The 24,865-nt window shown below is 50.8% G+C and overlaps 2 protein-coding genes across 3 annotated transcripts; both read left to right on the forward strand.

The window, feature by feature from the left end:
• The first annotated feature begins 240 nt into the window (after positions 1 to 240).
• Positions 241 to 8,865, forward strand: LOC135983319 (uncharacterized). 2 transcript variants are annotated; one of them, XM_065594324.1, is made up of 2 exons: positions 241 to 503; positions 2,134 to 8,865. In XM_065594324.1, exon 2 carries the CDS (start codon positions 2,180 to 2,182, stop codon positions 4,049 to 4,051), a length of 1,872 nt encoding a protein of 623 aa, XP_065450396.1. In that variant the 5' UTR covers positions 241 to 503; positions 2,134 to 2,179; the 3' UTR covers positions 4,052 to 8,865. The 2 variants fall into 2 exon arrangements, with proteins under 2 accessions (XP_065450396.1, XP_065450397.1); XM_065594325.1 differs by having other exon boundaries at positions 316 to 510.
• An 11,477-nt stretch (positions 8,866 to 20,342) lies between these two features.
• On the forward strand, positions 20,343 to 24,456 carry TMEM265 (transmembrane protein 265). Its single transcript, XM_065594451.1, has 3 exons — positions 20,343 to 21,694; positions 22,602 to 22,858; positions 23,521 to 24,456. The coding sequence occupies exons 2-3, from the start codon at positions 22,643 to 22,645 to the stop codon at positions 23,677 to 23,679; spliced, it is 375 nt and encodes a 124-aa protein (XP_065450523.1). The 5' UTR covers positions 20,343 to 21,694; positions 22,602 to 22,642; the 3' UTR covers positions 23,680 to 24,456.
• Positions 24,457 to 24,865: the final 409 nt, after the last annotated feature.

The following is a 24,865-nucleotide window of genomic DNA, read 5'->3' on the forward strand; positions in this document are numbered from 1 at the left end:
GAGGGCCCCTAACCCTGCCTCTGGGGTCAGAGGTCACCTGGCAGACCCCATGTTAACCCAGGAAGCCATCCATTTAAGAGCTCCTTCTCTTCCCCTATTGGCTGGCCCGCTCCCCTCGTTTGGCTCCTGACTGGTTGCTATTGGGGAAAACCTTTCTCTCCTCCCCGTCTGATTGGCTGAGAGGTTCGTCAATCACAGTGCGGTGCTGCATCCCCATTTCTGATTGGCTACCTGAGCCGTCACGCATCTTCAAACTCCTCCCTTCCCATCTGTTTGGCCACGCTCCCCACTGCTCACCCACCGAGGCGCTCGATTGGTCAACCGGGCTGCCGCTCCATTCCCCGGGCCCGCCCCTCATTTGCTCCCTGCCAGTGCCCGTGGATTGTCCTGCCTTCTTGGCGCGTGGGCCGCCAGTCTGCTCCGGAAGTGGGCACGGCGCGCGGCCCAATCGAATCGCGCGGCCTGGGACCGAGGTGCTGGGCGCGTGGGGGGCTCTGGCGTCGGTGAGTGGTAGCTGCGGGTTGGCTGGCCGAGGGGGGGCTGGAGGAGGGGGCAGCGGGGGGGAGGTGAGTGGTATCTGGGGGAGGGGGTTGGCTGAGGGGGGGGCTGGAGGAAGGGGCAGCGGGGGGGAGGTGAGTGGTATCTGGGGGAGGGGGTTGGTTGGCTGAGGGGGGTTGGAGGAGGGGGCAGCGGGGGGGAGGTGAGTGGTAGCTGGGGGAGGGGGTTGGTTGAGGGGGGGCTGGAGGAGGGGGCAGCGGGGGGGAGGTGAGTGGTATCTGGGGGAGGGGGTTGGTTGGCTGAGGGGGGTTGGAGGAGGGGGCAGCGGGGGGGAGGTGAGTGGTATCTGGGGGAGGGGGTTGGTTGGCTGAGGGGGGTTGGAGGAGGGGGCAGCGGGGGGGAGGTGAGTGGTAGCTGGGGGAGGGGGTTGGTTGAAGGGGGGCTGGAGGAGGGGGCAGCGGGGGGGAGGTGAGTGGTAGCTGGGGGAGGGGGTTGGTTGAGGGGGGGCTGGAGGAGGGGGCAGCGGGGGGGAGGTGAGTGGTAGCTGGGGGAGAGGGTTGGTTGGCTGAGGGGGGGCTGGAGGAAGGGGCAGCGGGGGGGAGGTGAGTGGTAGCTGGGGGAGGGGGTTGGTTGGTTGAGGGGGGGCTGGAGGAGGGGGCAGCGGGGGGGAGGTGAGTGGTATCTGGGGGAGGGGGTTGGTTGGCTGAGGGGGGGCTGGAGGAGGGGGCAGCTGGGGGGAGGTGAGTGGTAGCTGGGGGAGGGGGTTGGTTGGCTGAGGGGGGCTGGAGGTGGGGGCAGCTGGGGGAGGTGAGTGGTAGCTGGGGGAGGGGGTTGGTTGGCTGAGGGGGGGCTGGAGGAAGGGGCAGCGGGGGGGAGGTGAGTGGTAGCTGGGGGAGGGGGTTGGCTGAGGGGGGCTGGAGGTGGGGGCAGCTGGGGGAGGTGAGTGGTAGCTGGGGGAGGGGGTTGGCTGACGGGGGCTGGAGGAGGGGGCAGCGGGGGGGAGGTGAGTGGTATCTGTCGGAGAGGGTTGGTTGGCTGAGGGGGCTGGAGGAGGGGGCAGCTGGGGGGAGGTGAGTGGTAGCTGGGGGAGGGGGTTGGCTGAGGGGGGCTGGAGGAGGGGGCAGCGGGGGGGAGGTGAGTGGTATCTGTCGGAGAGGGTTGGTTGGCTGAGGGGGGGCTGGAGGAGGGGGCAGCTGCGGGGAGGTGAGTGGTATCTGGGGGAGAGGGTTGGTTGGCTGAGGGGGGCTGGAGGAGGGGGCAGCTGGGGGGAGGTGAGTGGTATCTGGAGGAGAGGGTTGGTTGGCTGAGGGGGGGCTGGAGGAGGGGGCAGCTGGGGGGAGGTGAGTGGTAGCTGGGGGAGGGGGTTGGTTGGTTGAGGGGGGGCTGGGGAGAGGGTTGGTTGGCTGAGGTGGGGCTGGAGGAGGGGACAGCGCAGGGGAGGTGAGTGGTATCTGGAGGAGAGGGTTGGTTGGCTGAGCGGGCAGCTGGGGGGAGGGGCTGGAGAAGGGGGCAATTGGGGGGAGGTGAGTGGTTAGGGAAGGAGAGGGGGACCTGGGGGTGGGGCTCTAATGCTTGGGGAGGGGGAAGTGGTCTCTGCCCCCTCCCCACTTGCTGTCTGTCTCTGCCCTCCCCCAGCTGGCCCGCAGGTCTGTGAGCTTAGCTCCAGGAGAAGCTGACTAGCATGACCCAGGACATGGGGCTTGAGGACAAACTGCCTGACTTGGGTGGCAGGAGGGAGTTGGACCAGAAAGATAACGACAGCGGCAGCAGCTGGGCCAGCAGCATCTCGGAGCTGGCGCTGTCCTCCAGCGGCGAGGAGTTGCTGCAGCGCCGCAGCCAGCCCGCCAGCCGCAGGATCGAGGTGGAGAGCGAAGACGAAGTTTCTGAGCCAGAGATGGCCCTCAGCCTGTCCGCGGTGCCCCTCAAGCCTAAACGGGGCCGGCCCCCCAAGAACAAGTCTGTGGAGCAGCCAAGCCAGGGGAAGGTGCAGCCCCCAGCCGGCACCCCCAAGTCCCATGCCAGGAAGCCAGAGACCAAGGCGTCTGAGCCCTCCTCACCCAGGAGCAAGAAGATCTGTGAGAATGACTCTCCCGTGGAGAAGCGCAAGCGGGGCCGGCCTCCCAAGGCGCACCGTGTCCCAATCGCCCCCAGTGCTGAGTCTCCCCGCAAGCTGGGCCGACCTCCCAAGGTACGGTTTTCCCCGGTCGCCCGCAGTGCTGAGTCACCCTGCAAGCAGGGCCGGCCTCCCAAGGCACAGGGTTCCCTGGTAGTGGTCACCCCCAGCGGTGAGTTGCCTCGCAAGCGGGGCCGGCCTCCCAAGGCACAGGGTTCCCTGGTAGTGGTCACCCCCAGCATTGAGTCACCCCGCAAGCGAGGCCGACCTCCCAAGGCACAGGGTTCCCCAGTCGCCCCCAACGCTGAGTCACCCCGCAAGCGGGGCCGGCCTCCCAAGGCACAGGGTTCTCCAGTCGCCCCCAACGCCGAGTCACCCCGCAAGCGGGGCCGGCCTCCCAAGGCACAGTGTTCCCCAGTCATCCCCAGCGCCGAGTTGCCCCGCAAGCGGGGCCGGCCTCCCAAGATCAAGTCTCTGGAGCAGCTGAGCCAGGGGGAGGCGCAGTTGCCATCCGGCACTCCTAAGTCCAACATCAGGAAGCTGGAGACAAAGGCCCCTGAATTGTTCTCACCCGGGAGCGAGACAGACGGCCGTGAGAGCAACTCCCGCCTCGAGAAGCGCAAGCAGGGCCGACCTCCCAAGGTGCGCGGTGCCCTGGTCATCCCCCATACTGATTTGCCCCGTGAGTGGCACCGGCCCTCTAAAAACAAGTCTCCAGAAATCAGCAAGGGGGATGTGCAGCCACCACCCGGTGTCCCCACGTCCCATGTCATGAAGCTGGAGACCAAGATGCCTGAACTCTCCTCACCAAGGAGCAGGACCTCAGAACTGCCAGGGGAGGGGGAAGCACAGCCTTCACCCAGCACCCCAAAGCCACATGCCCAGAAGCCAGGATCCAGTGCCCCTGAGCCAGCCTCGTCCAGGAGCAAGACAGTAAGCAGTGAGCAGCCTCTGGAGAAGCGCCGGCGGGGCCGGCCCCCCAAGGTGCCCTGGGCCCCGGCTGTCCCCACTGCTGAGTCACCCTCCAAGCGCAAGCGGGGCCGGCCCTCCAAGAGCCCAGCTTTGCCCCACATGGAGGTGGCAGTTATGTGCTCCGGGTCAGCCTCAGACCGTGACACCTCTGCTGAGAACGAGCCACCTCTGCCTGGCCGCAAGAGGAGGAGGCGGTGGAGGAAGGAGGAGCCTGTCCTGGCTGGCAGCGAGAGCTCGTTGGATAGTGAGGATGGGGTGGCCCCGCTCTGGCAGAAAGAAAAGCCAGACTTGGGCAGTGAGACCTCGGCCCTGCTCCCACCCCAGAACGCCGCCCCTGAAGCAGAGCCAGATGGCAACTCGTTGGGGGAAAGTGGTGCCTCTGAACACCCCCCAGCCCGCTCCACCCGTAGCACAGCAGCAGTTAGCAGTAGCAAAACGGGGCCCATCAGTGGCTCACTCAGAATGTAGAAAAGGAGAAGAAAGGAACAGGTCTAAAAAGAAGAGAGAGCAGCCTTTAAATCTTCAAATTCCCACACCACTGTCTGATGAGGACGGTTTAACTCAAAGGCTTCGGTGTTCATGGTCTGCTCCTTTCTCTCCTCACTCAACTCAGGGTGCTGAACTTGGTGCTGTTGCCTGTGCTTTGGAACGCTCCACTGGTTTCCTTGTACCCTTGCTTTTGCTTTCCAATTCTGCATGGCTATGTAATGCCCCCACCGAATTCCAGCCTTTCTAATAAACCTGCCCCTGATCTTGCCTCTCTCCTTTCCTACATTGCTTCCCTCACTTCATCCTCTCCCGTTGTTCTAAAGGTTTCCTAGATTCCAAGGCCAGAAGAGACCATTATGATCAGCTCCTAGTCTGACCTCCCACCCTGGCCATAGACTTCCCCTCCCATCTCTTATAAATTGCTTGTCCTTCTGTATTCTACGCTCTCCTCCTAGAATTTTTTCTTACATTTTTTTTGGTGCTTGCGTGCTTCGTCATTTTATTTTTGTGTCCCCCACCTCGCCCTTCTCATTTCATTACTTTTTTTGTTTAAAAGGTACTCTGTTCTTACCGGAGTCACTGGTAAATTCCTAAACCTTGAAGTGCAGCTTCCTTGTTGGGAATCAGACCCCAGTCTGCTGCAGGACGGGCAGTGATATTCACCGTTATGCTAATGAAGAAAGCTGTGTGGCTCCACTTCATTATGAAAATCTTATCGCTAATTCTTGCTAAACCAAGTGCTGAAGGGGTGACAAGGAAGTGATGGGCTCTTTCCATAAGATTGTGAGCATTTCTGTTTTAGCAATCAGCCTTGCAGAGACCGTACCTGATTTGTAGGCTCTGCAGAGGTAGATTGCCGTGTTGTCAGAAGCAATAAAACAAGTGCAGGCAAAGAAGGAATTATTATAGGACTTACTCTTAAAATCTTACAAACCAAAACAGAGAGCCATGGAGAGTTGCTTTCTTATATAAAAAGGGAATGGGGCACTAATATGACTGGTGCCAGAGCAAATTTTGAAAATTTGATTTATTTGGTCCATGGTGTTCCCTCAGGAGGATAGTAAGGGACTGATAAAACCAGGCAAAGATTGGAGAGAGTAGGTTTGTAGCCAGAGATGATAAATGATGTGAAATAGAATAATACTGTGACGATTGCTTGATCTGTGTGCAAAATGATCTCAAAGTAATAAGAACAGTGCTCCCCTTAAAACTCATAAAAATTCAGGGCCATGGTCTACTTTGTCGATTCATTTTGTGGGACTGTTACCTGCAAGTTAAAAAGGAAATAAATATTTTTTGCTTCAGCAACGGCTCGTGTTTTGTAGTCCAGGTATTCTCCTATTGGGCCTTACTGGCAAAATTGAAATCAGAGCGAGGAACTAATTTTACAGGAAAAAAATCGTACGGCATTCTTTTGGTGTTGGGGACAAAACAAAAGTTCCACATTCCATACTGAGCTCAGGATAGGTGAAAAGGATGAACAGAATAGTCAAACTGATGTTGAGAAAGTTTCTCTCTAAAGGGAAGACACCAGGACAGTCTCATTCCATTACTTCACTCGCATGGCAACTGGGCTGCTTTGCTAGTGCAAGAAATTGCATTTTGTTTGAGATAATGACGCATAGAAAAATGAGACTTTCAAAACATCTATGAAAAACTAATGATGCACGGGATTGAGGGAATAAAAATGGATGTTTCATGCAAAAATTTCAAAGACTACCTTAAACAAGCACATGTGTACATAGCTAACGAATTGGGAATATCAAAGTGAAAAACAAAAGTGTATTTTGACAAAGATAAAGGAAACTGACTGGAAAGTGGGAGACCAGGTCATGCTTCTGTTATGCTTATTGGAGCATAATTTGTATACTAGATAGCTTTCTCCCCATTGAACTGTGGGTAAATTAAATTCATCTATGTGTAATTGGGTTACTGGAAATAAGAGAAATGTGTATAAAGTTTAGCATGCTACCCAACTTCAGCTGTTTTAGAGGTGCGTCGCCCAGACCAAAGACACCGAGATATATCAGTGCACAGTGAAGAAACCCCCAGGCATCGGAAGGGAAAAGATAAACCTACAGGTGACAGATGAGCCAGTTACACTTCCACCTACTATGTAAGAACAACTGAGTATGCAATTGGCTATAGAGATGTTACATGCCCTAAGGTTGGACCCGTGCTTGCTTACTGGTCTAACTGCTATGTCAGTCCCTGGTGCTTTGCTTAATAATGTGCAGTTTATGCATATATCTGTTGTTTTAAATCTTTCTCAATGGAATATTGCTGAATTTGTCCACTGTGTAAAAACAAATGTATTGTTGCTGTACGCATCTTTGTTATTAAACTCAATAGCATTTTATCAGGGACAAGTGCAAAATCTGGGAGCTGCTCAAGAAACTATTACATAGTCTGGTATCTTTCAAAATAGGCAACTCTGAAGTTTCGATGGAATTGTTGGTTCCATTTTAGGATTAGTTGGATCAGGGATGTCTTTTTCGAACAGGCGAGATTTAGAAAATATAAAAAGACACATTAACTATTTCAAGTACCAGGCAGTGGAAACAGTTTCTAAACCTATAATACGGCATTAATGGCCTAACTACTGAGGAAAGGTAGAGTGTGTGTGTGTGTATAATAAGCATGACATTGCTAAACTGTTCAGCTGGACACCAAAATTAATGAATTATAAATAATAGGAAAGAAAGGGAACATGGCATAGGTAAGGAGATTATTTGCACAATTTACGGAAGTTATGTGTTAACTGCCATAACCAGTTTGTCAAGTGATGTTGAAATGGATAAATTTCCTGATTTTTATCAATGACCAACAATTAGCTAAATGGTCTTTCCCTCAGTGTATCTCAAAGGCTCTTGTAAACCAGCAATGTCTCAAATCCTGCAAACAGATTCCCATGAGCACAATTTTTTAATTTGGAGTCAGTGATACCTCATCATAACAGAGGTACTTGTTGATCTAAACAGTCTTGGCTTCCAATGTCCGAATCTTAGTGCTGCCATGTTTAATAAATTGGCATTTGTCCAGTCACTTGATTCCCTAGAAGAAGACATCTACATCTACGACGAGTGTCTGGATGTACCACAGCTACTGGTATTTCATTCAGCAGTACAAACCTGGAGCCCACCACATGTAGCCTGCTGCCTTTGACATCATAACTCCTGTCCGTGGCCATGCCAGCCTGACACGGCTCAACGAGACAGGTGAACAAGATGCTACAGCTTCTTGTCCTGCAAAGCTCATCCAGGGGTGACGACCAGCAGTCAGGGTGACCTAGGCTCTGGAGAGATGGTATTGCATAGTAACCAGTTTAAAAAAAAAAATGTATAGAGACTTTGCTTGTGATATCGCCACTCCAGCTTTGTTTGACCCACAGTGTTGCAAGTCAAACCATAATATGTAGGTCGGAACAGGCATCAGTGAATCCATTATCCACAGTGAACCCCATCACCAGGATGAAGTTAAAAAATACCAGTTGTTTAACCTATACATTGATCCACTAACCTCAAATGTAAAAACATCATTGGACTGAAGAGAGATGCATCTTACTCAGATTAGCGATGTCATGCACAAAGCAGAAAAGACTCTACATCATCACAGGCATGATGGTAACTTAGAAATACTTATGTCTAATGCTTGGATAGAGATTACTCTTAAGGCTTTAATTGTATTGATTTTGTGTGTCAGTTTTGTTTTGTCATGTGTTTTGCTAAAACAGCCTAAACTTAATTTAAATGCTTTCACATCAGCTACATGTTTTTTTCCCCAGGGTTGTCACCCTGTTGCTATAATCTGGGGTGGGGGGCGGCTATTAGCCAATATCATATGTTTCTGACGGTTTTGTATTTTCTGCACTTACGCTAAGTTCTGTAACTATGAAGCAGACTCCTAGCATGCTTTGTGTTCATGCTAAGCTTACAGTTGTTGACTTGTGATCCCTGAGCTGATTTTGAAAGGTCCATATTTAAAAAGAAACTATTATCTCTTTGCTAGGAATGGCTTGCTTACGGCCTCAAATAACCTGGTGGGTTGTTTGGAAAATGAGTTAAAAGCTGGTCAGACCAACTCCATACACCAAGATGACAGGATAGTGGAATCATGTCTACTTATGGTGTTTCTCCACTTACTGTTTCTTCCATCTTCACCTGTGATGCTTCCGGTGGTCTCCATGAGGTTGTGAGCATGTGCAAGGCAGGGAACCATTTTGCTGTTTCCTTTTCAGTTGAGTATTAATTAGTCTTCAGATCTGTGTGAGACCCACCAATGTCAGTTGGTGTGATAAATTTTACGTAGCTGTGTGAGTACCGTGATCAGTGACTTGTGCACTCTAAATTAATCAAAGACTATGGAGTGAGCTTTATATAACTTCTGGTATTTGTAAGTGTAGGAACTGTCAAACGAGATGCATGTTCTGTTAAGGTTTGCCAAATAACAGTGTACAAAATACAGGGTATAAAATGACAGGAGTGATTGGTGCAGGTGACTTGGGTGATGATGTCGGTAAACCTTGAAAAACAGGTGGGGAAAGTAGATAAGGATAGGGAAATTAGGTCTTTGATGTGACCGTGAGATGTGGGGGGTTTTCTGCCTGTTGAAAACGCAGGATATAAATATGTCAGCTAAGCTCATGATTTTGGAACGGATTGAAAACTGCTGTGAGCCTGTATCCCCAGCTGGTACAGTGCTAACCTTTGCTTTTCTGTATTGTGCTGATCTATCTTTGCTTAATAAACTGACCAAGCATGGTTAGCTGATGCGCCATTGATCAGTAATTTAAATTGACTCCTCAGTGTTTTGTATAAGGGAACGCAGCATTTCCTCCCTCCACAGCAGGACTGGGGGCAGCAGCCATTCTCTGGGAGGGGGCAGGGAGTATGTGGTTGGGGAGCTGGGAGATCAGGGGCTGGGGTGGGGGAGGTGTTCCCACGGAGCTGTCTTTCCCACTGAAGCATGTTCAGAACGTGTACAGAAGGCTGATGTAAACTCTCTTCAGAATAATGCTATGAATAAAATGTTTTAAAAAAATATAGAGGGAAAAACTACCAGCATATCCTCTGCAGTGAGTTGTGTGCCTCTGTTCTCCTATTCCTTCAAGGCAATGCCCATCTCCTCTGATCTCCTTCTTCTGCACCATGGGGTGCTCGCCTGCTGGGGTCATCTGGGCATCTCTCACCTCAGCAGTTCCCTCCCATTGCCACATCCTCAGGCTGGCAGCTCGGGCCCCCCTGTTCTCTGCCTGTGTCTCACAACAGGGCTGAAATGATTTGATCTAACAGAAGTCATTGGGCTTAACACAGCAAGAAGTGGGTGGACTTGTAAGAAATACAGGGTATAAAATAAACCTTGGTTTAGCAACTGCTTATCTGATTACCTGTCTCACCTTTCTTAGGGTTCTTCTCATGTTGATTGCTTAACTAAAGAAAAGGTCATGAGAGTTTAATTGGCTTAAATATCCTTAGCAACAACTATGAGTTTAGGACATAAGATGACAAGAATAGTGTTGGACTATGATGTGGCTCCATAAACTAGCACGGTCAATATAACCATGTAGGTTTTCAGAATGAAATCACACAACCACCATCGGAAACGCATTTACTCAGTCACTCAAAACTGGGTCTCGCTTATGTCTGTTTGTGTCAGCAACTTTGGTGCTGCTATCACACCAGAGGAAAAACAATCCAAGGCTAGAGTAGAAGACAATCTGCCAATTACTTACATGCCAGTTGACCCATGGAGGCATAGTAATCAACCCTTGTTACCTGTTTCCCAAGGAGTGAGATTAGCCCCAGGCTTTATTGCTCCGAAGTAGACAAGATGAATTCCTACATTCAAATGAGTCATGTAGACTGAGTGCAGATCAAGACACTTGCCCGTTTGGTCTCATTTGATATCTGTATGTGCCTAGGACTTGACTGGCAGCTGTGCCACGTTGACAATATCCCATAATGTCCTGAACAAATCATATGGAACTAAGAGAAACTTTATGCCTTTGGGGTACATGGCATTAAAAAGGTAGCGGTCTCTGTGTTATTGCAGCACTGTATGTACGTTCTCTAGTAGGGAGTGGGGTGCTAACTAACTTCCTGCAGTCTTTGAAGCCCCCTCCCCGGGGAGATACGCATAGACTAGTTCCAACTGGATTTTCCAGAGCCCCACAGACAACAGCTAAGGTGGAGTTGGGCCTTTCTTCCTGAGCCAGCAAACGGTCTGGACCCTTGCTCCACGGAGGGCCCCAATCCTCAGGGGAAGATTGGAAGGACTTGGCCTACAAGGCTTCTTAACTCTGTGCGCTTGTTGTGACTGAAGCTCTGCTGAACTTATGATCACAAGGAAGCCCCCAGGAGCGAGGGTTGAAAGAGGGGTCTTGCCACAGCCTATGTGAGAGTTGGGTTGAACCCTGGTAAGCTTATTAGTATGTGTGCCAGTTCTTTCATTGGTTTTAATAGTTCTCTGTCATGCTTTGTACCTTAAGAATAAAGTCGGCTTGGTATGGTAACTTGTATTGCTTGCAATCGCTTTGTTAGTCTCTGAAGAGGGAGCAAGCAGGTCTGTTTGGGCAGCCTGTCGGTGCTGGGAGCGAAGGCAGGGAACTGTCCATCCTGGCAATACCCTGGTCAGAAGGGAGAGAGATCCAGGTCTCCTTTCAGTAAAGGCAACAGCTGTGGTGCTGGAAGCCTGAAGGTTGGGTGCCCTCGCTGAACCACTGAGGGCACCTACAGCTACACTCGCCCTGAACTAGGACACCAGTATGGAACATTAACTATGGTAGATGTGCATACAGTGTTCTACCATCTTAGTTAACAGCAGTAATTTGTTCAATGTCAAAGCTACTGTACAACAATCTTGAGTGGAATTTGCTACAAAACATGTTCTGTGACACTCTTTAAAGCTCATACACAAGCATGCACACTTCCTTACTAATTAGGAACCCAGTTTCAGGAAGTGGTCAGTTGGTTGACTTGGGTCATCACGCAAGAGAGAATGTGTGTGTTACTTGTCAGTTTTCAGCACTGTTACTATTCACAGTAAGAGCTGACGTTGCAAACACAAGTGGAGCAAAGGACGTACACGACCACAGTCTTTTCCCAGTGAATTAGCAGGCAACCTGAATTGCTGGAAAATGGAGACAGTTAAAAGTGCCTATCTGAGACAGGTACTTCATGTCACCAGGAGGGCTCAGGATCTCAGTCTTCTCCCTTCCAGGTGGTTGTGTGCTGAAGGAGACAGCATGGATTCCTTTTCTTGGAAGAGCTGGTATGGAACATCAGCTTTTGAGGTTTTGCAGCTGGGACTGGAACTTTCTCGTCTCTTTGTGCTGCACATCTTATCACACCAGCTTGTGTAAAACAAGTTAGACCGTGACTGTTGGTTGGTACAATCATCTTGGGACATACCTTGAGCATTGGCTTGTTTGCATCGGTTAGCAATTTACCTCCACAAGTTGCTTTCCATGGGCCTTTTGCAGCCCTTGGACAATTTTTGCAGTTCTGGTTGCTCAAGTTGCAGTTCCTCCATTAATCCTGCTAACGGCTGAAATGTTCAATTTAAAGTTTATAATGTATACAGAGACTCTCCATCTGCTTTGATGCTCCTTATACTTGTTTTAATAGTCCCTTCAAGATCTGTTGTTCTCTAGTAGGCTGGAACACCTCTATAAATCTTTTCTTTCTGGTATCCTTGTTTTAACAACAAGGGTGAGCCATTGGTCTATATGGCTGAGCTGGTCTGTGCATTATCAGTTGAATTAGGTAGAAGTCTGGGGAAGGTACTCTGTCACAGCTAAATACTAGGTGGAACAGATTGTTTAGTATTTTGGCTTTATGTTAAAAGATGAAGAGGTCTAGTGAAATAAAAATTACATATCAATGTTGAAAAGATCTCTCCCCACCTTTAAAAAATCGTGTTAGCTTATTTTTGAAGTTTTGCCTAAATGAATTGCCCAGACTAGAAAAACCCCCAACCACCCAAAAACCTTCTCTAAAGACAGTTGACAAAGATGGGACATAGGTCTCTTATTAAGTACTTGAGAAACGGTCTCAAGTTGCAGTGGGGGAGGTTTAGGTTGGCTATTAGGAAACACTATTTCACTAGGAGGGTGGTGAAGCATTGGAATGGGTTACCTAGGGAGGTGGTGGAATCTCCTTCCTTAGAGGTTTTTAAGGTCAGGCTTGACGAAGCCCTGGCTGGAATGATTTAGTTGGGATTTGGTCCTGCTTTGAGCAGGGGGTTGGACTAGATGACCTCCTGAGGTCCCTTCCAACCCTGAGATTCTATGATTCTACTAGGCTCATCACTTGTCAATTGTAAAGAAAGACTTAAATTCCAAGCATGCTATCAATCTACTCAGTTCAGGGATTTTACAATAAAAAAGTAAAATATTAAAAGGCAAAAGCCATGGCTTAGTGCCTGCATTCGGGTCAGAGATAAGGCTGCAGCCTCTGACATTGTTGTCTCATGCCCTCTCCTCCCTTTCTGAATTTGTTTTTGTCTGAAACTGTAACCTTCTCCACATTCGCCTTTTAAACGTCTGTTAAGTTTAATCAAATATAGTTGTACTGTTCAGTGGACTATCAGACTAGTAAATAAATGCCATTAACAAAAGCACAGGAGGGAGCACACAATGGGCAATATTTTGTAGCAGTATCTGCAAAGCAACAATTACATTCTTTGTTTTTATCATCACAATCAAGGGCCCCGAAAGAATGATTTTTTTCCGTTCTTACCAATATAAATATATAACACTTTACATTTTGCTTTTACGCAAGCTGTAACTCTAGATATGTGACAGCATTAAATAATACAAGTCAGTAGATGAGAGAGCTGAGAAATTATTGAAAACGGGTGTTATGATGACAAAAGCCCTAATGCAGAGAGACGGGGGAGGGGAGGAGTTAAAAGGCACCACTGAAGTGGAAGTGAGTATGAGAACAAATCATGCCAAATCAACCTAAATTTCCTTCTTTGACACCGCTACTGGCCTAGCGGTTAGGGTAGAAGCAATAGATATGATATATCGATTTTAATAAGGCTTTTGACACATAACATTCTCATAGGCAAACTAGAATAATGTGGTCTAGATGAATTTGCTATAAGATAGGGTGCAAAACTGGTTGGAAGAGTAGTTATCAATGATTCACTGTCAAAGTGGGAGGGTGTAACTAGTGGAGTGCCCCAGAGGTCAGTCCTGGGTCTAGTACTATTCAGTATTTTTATTAATAACTTAGATAATGGAGTGGAGAGTATGCTTATAAAATTTGTTGCTGACACCAAGCTGGGAGGGGTTGCAAGCACTTTGGAGGACAGGATTAGAATTCAGAATGACCGTGACAAATTAAGGAATTGGTCTGAATTCGACAAGATGAAATTCAATAAAGACAAGTGCAAAATATTACACTTAGGGAGGAAAAATCAAAGGCACAAATACAAAACAGGGAATAACTAGCTAGATGATAGTACTGCAAAAAAAGGATCTGGGGGTGTAGTGGATCACAAATTCAATATGAGTCAACAATGTGATGCAGTTGTGAAAAAGGCTAATATCATTATGTGGTGTATTTACAGGGGCGTTGTATGTAAGACACAGGAACGGGAGGTAATTGTCCTGCTCTACTCAGCACTGGTGAGGTTTCAGCTGGAGCACTGTGTCCAGCTCTGGACACTCCATTTTAGGAAAGAGGTGGAGAAATTGGAGAGACTCCAGAGCACAGCAACAAAAATGATAAAAGGTTTAGCAAACCTGATCTATGAGGAAGGGCTAAAAATTGGGCGTTTTTAGTCTTGAGACAAAAAGACTCAGGGGGGACCTGATAACAGTCTTCAAAGATGTTAAGGGCTGTTACAAAGGGGACAGTGATCAATTATTCGCCATGTGCACCAATGGTAGGGGTTGAGTGGCTGAGGGCTACTTTGTGATGGCCTAGATGCCCTACTGCCCATAGACCTACCACACGCTTGGGAGGATGTGGGGCCACGTGTCTCTTGTTCTTGACAAACTCTAACTTACCAACATGTATGAGAAAAATAATGCAGAACTAAGTGTGCAAATGTCTTTGCCCTTTCAACAATGATCCCTGACCTACTATGCCCCAAACAGAAATTCCTCTTTGAGGGAGGCCAATGACTTTCTGAGGCATGATCTACACTACGATTTTAGGTTGAATTTAGCAGCGTTACCTCGATTTAAGCCTGGACCCGTCCACACGACGAAGCCCTTTTTTTCGACTTAAAGGGCTCTTTAAATCAATTTATTTACTCCACCTCCGACAAGGGGATTAGCGCTGAAATTGGCCTTGCCGGGTCAAATTTGGGGTAGTGTGGACGCAATGTGACGGTATTGGCCTCTGGGAGCTACCCCAGAGTGCTCCATTGTGATCGCTCTGGACAGCGCTCTCAACTCGGATGCACTATGTGGACAGGAAAAGGCCCGCAAACTTTTGAATCTCATTTCCTGTTTGGCCAGCTTGGCAAGGTGCAGGTGAGTGCAGATCCCATCAGCAGAGGTGACCATGATGGAGTCCCAGGATCGCAAAAGAGCTCCAGCATGGATCGAACGGGAGGTATGGGATCTGCTCACCCTATGGGGAGACGAATCCGTGCTAGCTGAACTCCGTTCCAGTAAACGAAATGCCAAAACATTAGAAAAAGTCTCAAAGGGCATGAAGGACAGAGGCCATAACAGGGACGCACAGCAGTGCCGCGTGAAAATTAAGGAGCTAAGGCAAGCCTACCACAAAACCAGAGAGGCAAATGGAAGGTCTGGGGCAGAGCCACAGACCTGCTGCTTCTATGCAGGGCCGCCCAGAGGATTCAGGGGGCATGGGGCAAAGCAATTTTGGGGGCCCCTTCCATAAAAAAAAAAAGTTGCAATACTATAGAATACTATATTCTCATGGGGGGCCCCTGCGGGGCCTGGGGCAAATTGCCCCACTCCCCCCCCCCCCCGGGCAGCCCTGCTTCTACGCTGAGCTGCATGCCATGCTAGGGGGTGCAGCCACCACTACCCCAACCCAGTGCTTTGACTCCATCAATGGGGGAGAATCACGCAACACAGAAGCGGAGAAACCAGTTTCCCCAACAGCCGAGATATATTTTTCACCCTAGACCTGGAGCCAGTAACCCCCAAACCCACCCAAGGCGTGCTCCCGGACCCTGAGGGCCAACAAGGGGCCTCTGGTGAGTGTACCTTTGTAAATATTACACATGGTTTAAAAGCAAGCGTGTTTAATGATTAATTTGTCCTGGCATTCACGTCCAGTACAGCTACTGGAAAAGTCTGTTAACGTGTATGGGGATGGAATGGAAATCCTCCAGGGACATCTCCATAAAGCTCTCCTAGATGTACTCCCAAAGCCTTTGCAAAAGGTTTCTGGGGACGGCTGCCTTATTCCATCTGCCATGGTAGGACACTTTACCACGCCAGGCCAGTAGCACATAGTCTGGAATCATTGCATAACAAAGCATGGCAGCGTATGGTCCTGGTGTTTGCTGGCATTCAAACAACATCCGTTCCTTAGCTCTCTGTGTTATCTTCAGGAGACTGATCTCCTTCATGGTCACCTGGTTGAAATAGGGTGCTTTTATTAAGGGGACATTCAGAGGTGCCCATTCCTGTTTGGCTGTGGCTGAACAGAAATGTTCCCCGCTGTTAGCCATGCGTTTGGGGGGAGGGGTGAAGTGATCATCCCAGAGAATTGCGTGTGTGTGTGGGGAGGGGGGGTATTTGTTTTTGTGCTGCACGCTAACCCGCAAACCGCAGCCCCTCCTTTTAAATTGCCAACCCATTTTAATGGCCAACCCAATGGCTGCATGGTATGGGAAATGAGGGTGCTGCTGTTTGAAACCATTCCCACATGTTATGATGGTTAAAGAAGTCAAAAGACGGTGGCTTACCATGGCTGCCTGCAAGCTGAATTCTGTTGCCTGGCACTGCATGAGTGATCTCTCACACCAAACCGGCAGGCCCTCAATATAAGAGGCAAAATGCGACCTTGTAACGAAAGCACATGTGCTGTGTAATGTGAACAGCAAGGTTTAACGGGAAAGAGTGATCCTATTGTTCTCTAAAATGTGTTTTTTTTTAACTACCACTCTCCCTTTTCCCCCACCAGCTGCAAATGTTTCTCCTTCGCGGAGGCTAGCAAAGATTAGAAGGCGAAAAAAACGCACTCAGGATGACATGTTCTCAGAGCTCCTGCTGTCCTCCTACACTGACAGAGCACAGCAGAATGCGTGGAGGCAGACAATGTCAGAGTGCAGGAAAGCACAATATGAACGCGAGGAGAGGTGGCAAGCTGAATGGCAGGCTGAAGAGGATAGGTGGCATCAGCTTGCTGACAGAAGGCAAGAGTCGATGCTCCGGCTGCTGGAGCATCAAACTGATATGCTCCGGCGTATGGTTGAGCTGCAGGAAAAGCAACAGGAGCACAGACTGCCGCTACAGCCCCTGTGTAACCAACAGGCCTCCTCCCCAAGTTCCATATCCTCCTCACCCAGATGCCCAAGAACGTGGTGGGGGGGGCCTCCAGCCACTCCACCCCAGAGGATTGCCCAAGCAACAGAAGGCTGGCCTTCAATAAGTTTTAAAGTGCAGTGTGTCCTTGTCCTTCCCTCCTCCCTCACCCCTTCCGGGCTACCTTGGCAGTTATCCCCCTATTTGTGTGATGAATTAATAAAGAATGCATGAATGTGAAGTAACAATGACTTTATTGCCTTTGCAAACGGTGATCGAAGGGGGGAGGGGAGGGTGGCTAGCTTACAGGGAAGTAGAGTGAACCAAAGGGGCGGGGAGTCATCAAGGAGAAACAAACAGAAGTTTCACACAGTAGCCTGGCCAGTCTCTGATGCACACCGCACCCTACTGTGCTCTTCTAACTGCCCTGGTGTCTGGCTGCGTGTAATCAGCGGCCAGGCGATTTGCTTCAACCTCCCACCCCGCCATAAATGTCTCCCCCTTACTCTCTCAGATATTGTGGAGCGCACAGCAAGCATTAATAACAATGGGTATATTGTAAAAAGCAACAGAGGGTCCTGTGGCACCTTTAAGACTAACAGAAGTATTGGGAGCATAAGCTTTCGTGGGTAAGAACCTCACTTCATCAGACGCAAGTAATGGAAATCTCCAGAGGCAGGTATAAATCAGTATGGAGATAACGAGGTTAGTTCAGTCAGGGAGGGTGAGGTGCTCTGCTAGCAGTGGAGGTGTGAACACCAAGGGAGGAGAAACTGCTTCTGTAGTTGGATAGCCATTCACAGTCTTTGTTTAATCCTGATCTGATGGTGTCAAATTTGCAAATGAACTGGAGCTCAGCAGTTTCTCTTTGGAGTCTGATCCTGAAGTTTTTTTGCTGTAAGATGGCTACCTTTACATCTGCTATTGTGTGGCCAGGGAGGTTGAAGTGTTCTCCTACAGGTTTTTGTATATTGCCATTCCTGATATCTGACTTGTGTCCATTTATCCTCTTGCATAGTGACTGTCCAGTTTGGCCAATGTACATAGCAGAGGGGCATTGCTGGCACATGATGGCATATATAACATTGGTGGATGTGCAGGTGAATGAGCCGGTGATGTTGTAGCTGATCTGGTTTGGTCCTGTGATGGTGTTGCTGGTGTAGATATGTGGGCAGAGTTGGCATCGAGGTTTGTTGCATGAGTTGGTTCCTGAGTTAGAGTTGTTATGGTGCGGTGCATGGTTGCTGGTGAGAATATGCTTAAGGTTGGCGGGTTGTCTGTGGGCGAGGACTGGCCTGCCTCCCAAGGTCTGTGAAAGTGAGGGATCATTCTCCAGGATGGGTTGTAGATCACTGATGATGCGTTGGAGAGGTTTAAGCTGAGGACTGTAGGTGATGGCCAGTGGAGTTCAGTTGGTTTCTTTTTTGGGCCTGTCTTGTAGCAGGAGGCTTCTGGGTACACGTCTGGATCTGTTGATTTGTTTCTCTATTTCCTTCTGTGGGTATCGTAGTTTTGAGAATGATTGGTGAAGATCTTGTAGGTGTTGGTCTCTGTCTGAGGGGTTGGAGCAGATGCGGTTGTACCTCAGCACTTGGCTGTAGACAATGGATCGTGTGGTGTGTCCGGGGTGGAAGCTGGAGGCATGAAGGTAGGCGTACCGGTCGGTGGGTTTTCGGTATAGGGTGGTGGTAATGTGGCCATCGCTTATGTGTACTGTGGTGTATAGGAAGTGGACCTCCTGTGTAGATTGGTCCAGGCTGAGGTTGATGGTGGGGTGGAAGCTGTTGAAATCATGGTGGAATTCTTCCAGGATCTCCTTCCCATGGGTCCAGATGATGAAGATGTCATCAATGTACCGTAGGTAGAGAAGGGGCGTGAGTGGACGAGAGCTGAGGAAGCATTGTTCCAGGTCAGCCATAAAAATGTTGGCATATTGTGGGGCCATGCGGGTGCCCATAGCGGTGCCACTGGTCTGGAGGTAAATGAGAATATTGGTTTCGCTGAGGTCTATCCGAGTCAGTAAACTGCACCAGCGCGCTTTTAAATGTCCAAATGCACATTCTACCACCATTCTGCACTTGCTCAGCCTATAGTTGAACAGCTCCTGACTACTGTCCAGGCTGCCTGCATATGGCTTCATGAGCCATGGCATTACGGGGTAGGCTGAGTCCCCAAGGATAACTAGAGGCATTTCAACATCCCCAACATTTTTTTCTGGTCTGGGAAGAAAGTCCCTTACTGCAGCTTTTGAAACAGACCAGAGTTCTTGAAGACATGCGCATCATGTACCTTTCCCGGCCATCCCACATTGATGTTGGTGAAATGTCCCTTGTGATCCAGTGCTTGCAGCAGCATTGAAATGTACCCCTTTCGGTTTATGTACTGGCTGCCTTCGTGCTCCGGTGCCAAGATAGAGATATGGATTCTGTCTATCGTCCCACCACAGTTAGGGAATCCCATTGCAGCAAAGCCATCCACTATGACCTGCACGTTTCCCAGAGTCACTACCCTTGATATCAGCAGCTCTTTGATTGCGTTGGCTACTTGGATCACAGCAGCCCCCACAGTAGATTTGCTCACTCTAAATTGATGCCCGACTGACTGGTAGCTGTCTGGCGTTGCAAGCTTCCACAGGGCTATCGCCACTCACTTCTCAACTGTGAGGGCTGCTCTCATCTTGGTATTCTGGCACTTCAGGGCAGGTGAAAGCAAGTCACAACGTTCCATGAAAGTGCCCTTATGCATGCGAAAGTTTCGCAGCCACTGGGAATCATCCCACACCTGCAACACTATGCGGTCCCACCAGTCTGTGCTTGTTTCCCGGGCCCAGAATCGGCGTTCCACGGCATGTACGTGCCCCATTAACACCATGATGTGCACATTGCCAGGGCCCGTACTTTGTGAGAAGTCTATGTCCATGTCTATTTCCTCATCACTCCTGTCACCGCGCTGCTGTCGCCTCTTTGCCTGGTTTTGCTTTGGCAAGTTCTGGTTCTGCATATACTCCAGGATAATGCGCGTGTTGCTTATAGTGCTCATAATTGCCGCGGTGATCTGAGCGGGCTCCATGATCCCAGTGCTATGGCATCTGGGCTGAAAAAAGGCACAAAACGATTTTCTGCCGTTGCTTTCACGGAGGGAGAGAGGGAGGGAGGGAGTGGGGGCCTGATGACATGTAACCAGAATCACCCGTGACACTGTTTTTGCCCCATCAGGCATTGGGATCTCAACCCAGAATTCCAATGGGTGGCGGAGACTGCGGGAACCGTGGGATACCTACCCACAGCTACCCACAGTGCAACGCTCCGGAAGTCAACGCTAGCCTTGGTACTGTGGACGCAGTCCACCGACTTAATGCACTTAAAGCATTTTGTGTGGGGACACACACAATCATCTGTATAAAAACAATTTCTAAAAAACTGACTTCTATAAATTAGACCTAATTTCGTAGTGTAGACATACCCTGAGAGAGAAGCAATTTTGGGAATGCCCAGGTTCTGTTGTAGGTGCCCCTGGCCATGACCATGGTGATGACCCCACTATAACAGGCTTTTAAAAAGAATTGGATAAGCTCATGGAGGACAGGTCCACCAATGGCTATTAGCCAAGATGGTCAGAGATGGAACCTCCTGCTCAAGGTTATCCTAAACCTCTGACTAGCAGAAGCCAGGAGTGGAAGACGGGGTGGATCTCTCCATATTTGCCCTGTACTGTGCACACTCTTAAGCTCCGGCATGGGCTACCGTCAGAGACAGGATTCTGAGCAAGATGGACCATGGTCTGTGACAGCTCTTATGTTTTTTATGATGTGAACTGTAAAACCAAAGATACTTGTGTTAAATTTGTGCATGGAGAGTGTTTTAAATATTACCCCGTTGGGATGCAGGCTGCAGTGCCTCTGTTTAACACAGAATCGCTCCGCTCAAAGACCAGAGCGCGTGGACAAAGGGCCAGAGGCAGACGACCCAGCTAGAGTGCTGGAGCAAAGAATCAGAACGGCACGTGGAATGTTGAACGGCTTTGTTCGGCTGTATTTTGCTAAAGTCATACCAGATATCCGTATAGCTTCCTACAAGCTCTTAAACATCATTCGTGGCAACTCAATTCCACAGGCGCACACGTCGTCGTAATTGTATCCCTCCAAACTTTAACCATCAGTGACTACACGTTTAAAACTTACTCTACGCAGGCCTTTGAATTGTGTTAGCGCACCCCCTGCATAGAGCAGCATTTGGCATCCCATAATGGCCACATTTACTGCCATCTAACAGTACCACAAACGTTCTCACACACATAGATGTGGTACTATGTATATGGGCAAAATGGAGCACAAGCAGATCTTATTGTTCTTGTATGGCACAGCCAGGTAGCTTGACACCGCCCCCTGCCCTTATAGGGCACTGCTGGGAATATGACACTTGGAGGTGCCATATAAGGGCATGGGGAAGTGACACACCCCCAGCTGTGCCATATGAGGGCATGGGGTTGTAGCACGCCAGCCCCGGGGCATGCCACAGGAATGAGTGAAGACCGGTTTTCCGGCTGGCTCGGGCAGTCCCAGGGTGGATCGTCCCCAGCACTGGGCCCCAAGTGCTTCCTGATTCAGCCCCTCCTGGAGAGGAAACGGTGGCTCGTGACACATTTGTTCAGCCTTGGGGCTGCTGGACAGACACATGCTGAGAGGCAGAGGGACACACACACACACACACACAGAGTCACCTGTCCTGCTGCTGCTGCCTGGGGGGCAGGGGCAGGGCTGCCAGGCATGGAGAGAGCAAAACTCCCAAGCTAACTGAAGGAGGCAGCCATAGCTGATCAGACGGCTCCCCTGCCCCAGAAACTAGCTCCTAGCCCACCCACCGGCCCTCCCCCGTCATACGCCCCAGAGGCAGGAGGATATCAAGGCTCAAGCCACTAGCCCAGCCTGACTATCCACCCAGGGACCTGGCAGGGACTCGGCCAGAGGGGCAAGGTTGGTGGGGGCGTTTGACGAGGCAGCCGGCCAGCTTTGAGTCAGAGTCAATGAGCTCATGCTGAGAGGCTGGGCCCAGCCCTAAAGAGGCACTGCCAGACCTGGACCGGGAACTCACTGGTGTGCGGACAAACAGGCAGAGGGAGACGGGTGCAGCTGGGATCCCAGGCCAGGACCCTGCCACCAGGTGAGACAATTCTCCCATGGGGGGGGAGGGGCTCCTCCTCCCCCCCCCTTCCTTCTCTGCACAGCCCCCTCCCCAAGAGTCTGTCTCCCCAGCAGAGATGGAGATGACTCCCCATCAGGGCCCATCCAGCCTGTTCCCCCCATCCCTAGTCTACTCCCTGCCCTTCCCTAGGGCAGACCAGACTCACAGCTGCCCTGGTGCTATGGGATAGTTACTCCCCTTAGCACCCTGCTCTTGGCTAGAGGCACCCCCCCTCCCTCCCGGGTTGTGGCTGATGATTTTCCAGCCAGGGCTGTTAGGTGTGGCCTGAGAGTCGCTGTCAGGACCCAGCAGGCTTTGGAGAGACGGGCAACGTGATTGCGAAGCCCAGGGGCTGGTGTTTGCTCTGCGCTGGGAGCCGCCTTTAAAACGCCTTTGAAAAGAGCTGACAGAAAGAGCGAAGGAACGATTCTGAACCAGAGACTGGGGGGGACTGGCTGGCTCAGCTGGGGGGTGGGATGAGGGGGGGTCTTTCCCCTCTCGGGGGCACTGGGGGATGGGGCATTTGCTGGCTGAGGCCGCGGCTGTCCCTGGAAGCTCAGGAATGTGCTATGCGCTGGCATTGGGTGCCACCCTCCCGTCCCTGGGCAGCCTGGGAATCCCCCGTAGGCAGTGACTCAGGGCGAAGGAATCCCAGGCACAGACACAGCCCAGAAGGGGAAGCCCGCGAAGAATGAGGGGACCCGGCTCAGAGGGGACCCAGCCTTAAGGGAGCTGGTGCCGCGGGTGGGGGGGCTTCTCCCTAATAACAACACCCTATCCCTGACCCCGGCACCTCGATTTCCCTCCCCGAGGGGGAGCATGGCTATGCCTGGAACGGGGCAGGGCAGGGCTGTGGCATGTGACTATCGGTGTTTCTGTCCCGTAGGTGTCCCCACGGCCCCTTGCCGGGGGAGCCCTCGGTGCCCCATGGGGGAGGAGATGGCACTCGGCGTGGGGAACGGCTGCGCTGGGAAACCCGCAGGGGATGAGGCAGAGACTGTGGTGATGATCCAGAAGGGGCCCTCGCGGCCTGAGCCGTCTTCCTGGACCCCACGTCCCCGTGCCCTCCGCAACCTGGCCATAGGCAGCATTGTCTGCGGCTGCTCCTGCCTGGGGGTGCTGGCCCTAATCTATGCTGTCAAGGTGAGGGGGGCTGGGATACAGCCGGGCGGATGGGGACATGTCTCAGTGGTGGAGGGTTCTGGGGGCTGGGGCCATGTCTTGGTGCTGGATGTTCCCAAGAGCTGGGATATAGCGGGGGGCAGGGGGCCATGTCTCGGGGCTAGGGACTACCGGGGACTGGGATGTAGCGGGGGGGCAGGGGGTCGTGTCTCTGTGCTGGGGGTTCTGGGGACTGGGATATAGCGGGGGGCAGGGGGTCGTGTCTCAGTGCTGGGGGCTACTGGAGACTGGGATATAGCGGGGGGCAGGGGGTCATGTCTCGGGGCTGGGGGCTACCGGGGACTGGGATATAGCGGAGGGAAGGGGGTCGTGTCTCAGTGCTGGGGGCTACCGGAGACTGGGATGTAGCGGAGGGAAGGGGGTCGTGTCTCAGTGCTGGGGGCTACCGGAGACTGGGATGTAGCGGGGGGCAGGGGGTCATGTCTCGGGGCTGGGGGCTACCGGGGACTGGGATATAGCGGAGGGAAGGGGGTCGTGTCTCAGTGCTGGGGGTTACCGGAGACTGGGATGTAGTGGGGGGCAGGGGGCCGTGTTTCGGTGCAGGGGGCTACCAGGGGCTGGGATATAGCAGTGAGGGAGGATGACAGGGCCGTGCTTCTGGTGATTCTCCCTTTTCTCTCCAGGCCAACGAGAAGCGGAAGACAAACTCTCCTGATGCGGCTCTCTGGGCCCGGAAGTCCTTCCGGTTCTCCCTTCTCAGCATCGGGGTCTGGGTGTCTCTGCTCATCCTGGTGCCGCTGCTCATGGGACTCATCTCTTATCTGATTGCCAGGGCTGAGTGATCTCCTGCCACATCCTCATTGGCTCTGAGGGATCAGGGGGATTCCCAGGTCTGATTTCTCTCTCTTGGGACTGCAGGATGGGAGTTGTCCTGGCTGCATCTCACCACAACTGGCCTGGAATCTCCCCAGCCCTGCCAGTTCTGGAGAAGCTCTGGCTTCTCCGTGGCTTGGGACTGAGACTTCAGAGAGACCAGGGTCGGGAGTGGGACAGGATCGTCTGTGACTGTCTAGTCCCAGCAGAGATAGCGATAAAGGAACCTAAAAACATCAAGGAAAAATCCAAGGCTGGTAGGGCTAAGGACCAGACTGATTCCGTTCCTAGACGGAGATGGTAAAGCTGTTAATAAGGATGTACAAAAGGTGCTTTGTATTTGGAAAGAAACAGGATGATGAACTCCTATCATATGAGGATGATGAAGTACTTTCCAGCCCATTAATGACCGAGGAGGATGTTAAACAACATCTACTAAACACCTTCCAATCACAGGCCCAGGGAACATGTCCCCAAACGTCCTAACGAAGTTGGCCGAGGAGCTCACAGGCCTGAAAATGTTAATTTTTAATAGATGTTGGAATGAAATTCCAGAAGACTGGTAGAATGCTAATACTGTGCCAGGCAAGCAGGGTGACCAGGGGAATTATAGGCTGGTTAGCATGACTTCGATCCTGGGCGACATAAGGGAAACGCTGATAAGGGATTCTGTCAACAAAGACTGAAAAGATGTAGTTAAAATCAGACCGCACTGTTTTATGGAAAATACATTTTTGTCAGACAAAGCTGATTTAATTCTTTAACAAGGTTACAAATTTGGTTGACAAAGGCAGTTGGGTAGCGGTAATATATTTAGGGGTTTTGTAAGGCAGTTGACTTAGACTCACTTAACATTCTGATTAAAAATATAGCACAATTCAACAGCAACAGAGCACAAGGGAAATGGATTAAGAACTGTCTGATGGGCAGCTGTCAATGGGGAATTATCCCTGAATGGGGGTGTTTCTAGCGGGGTTCTGCAGAGATTGGTACTTGGCCAGACACTATTTGACATTTTCATCAATGATCTGGAAGTAAATAAGTGTTGATAAATTTGCAGAGTGTCCAGCCTCTGTTCCGCTGGACACACAGAATTCACAGACCTGCTGTTCGTAAAGAAATGCTACACCTCAGCTTACCACAAGATCACTGCTC

This window comes from Chrysemys picta, chromosome 4 (genome assembly GCF_011386835.1).
Source record: "Chrysemys picta bellii isolate R12L10 chromosome 4, ASM1138683v2, whole genome shotgun sequence".
NCBI classification, from domain to species: Eukaryota; Metazoa; Chordata; order Testudines; family Emydidae; genus Chrysemys; species Chrysemys picta.

Excerpts from the sequence above, each read along its gene's own strand:
- LOC135983319 (XM_065594324.1), top strand. The coding sequence starts at position 2,180 with ATGACCCAGGACATGGGGCTTGAGGACAAACTGCCTGACTTGGGTGGC.
- TMEM265 (XM_065594451.1), top strand. The coding sequence starts at position 22,643 with ATGGGGGAGGAGATGGCACTCGGCGTGGGGAACGGCTGCGCTGGGAAA. Across the intron at positions 22,859-23,520 it reads CCCTAATCTATGCTGTCAAG|GCCAACGAGAAGCGGAAGAC; the intron begins GTGAGGGGGGCT and ends TTTTCTCTCCAG.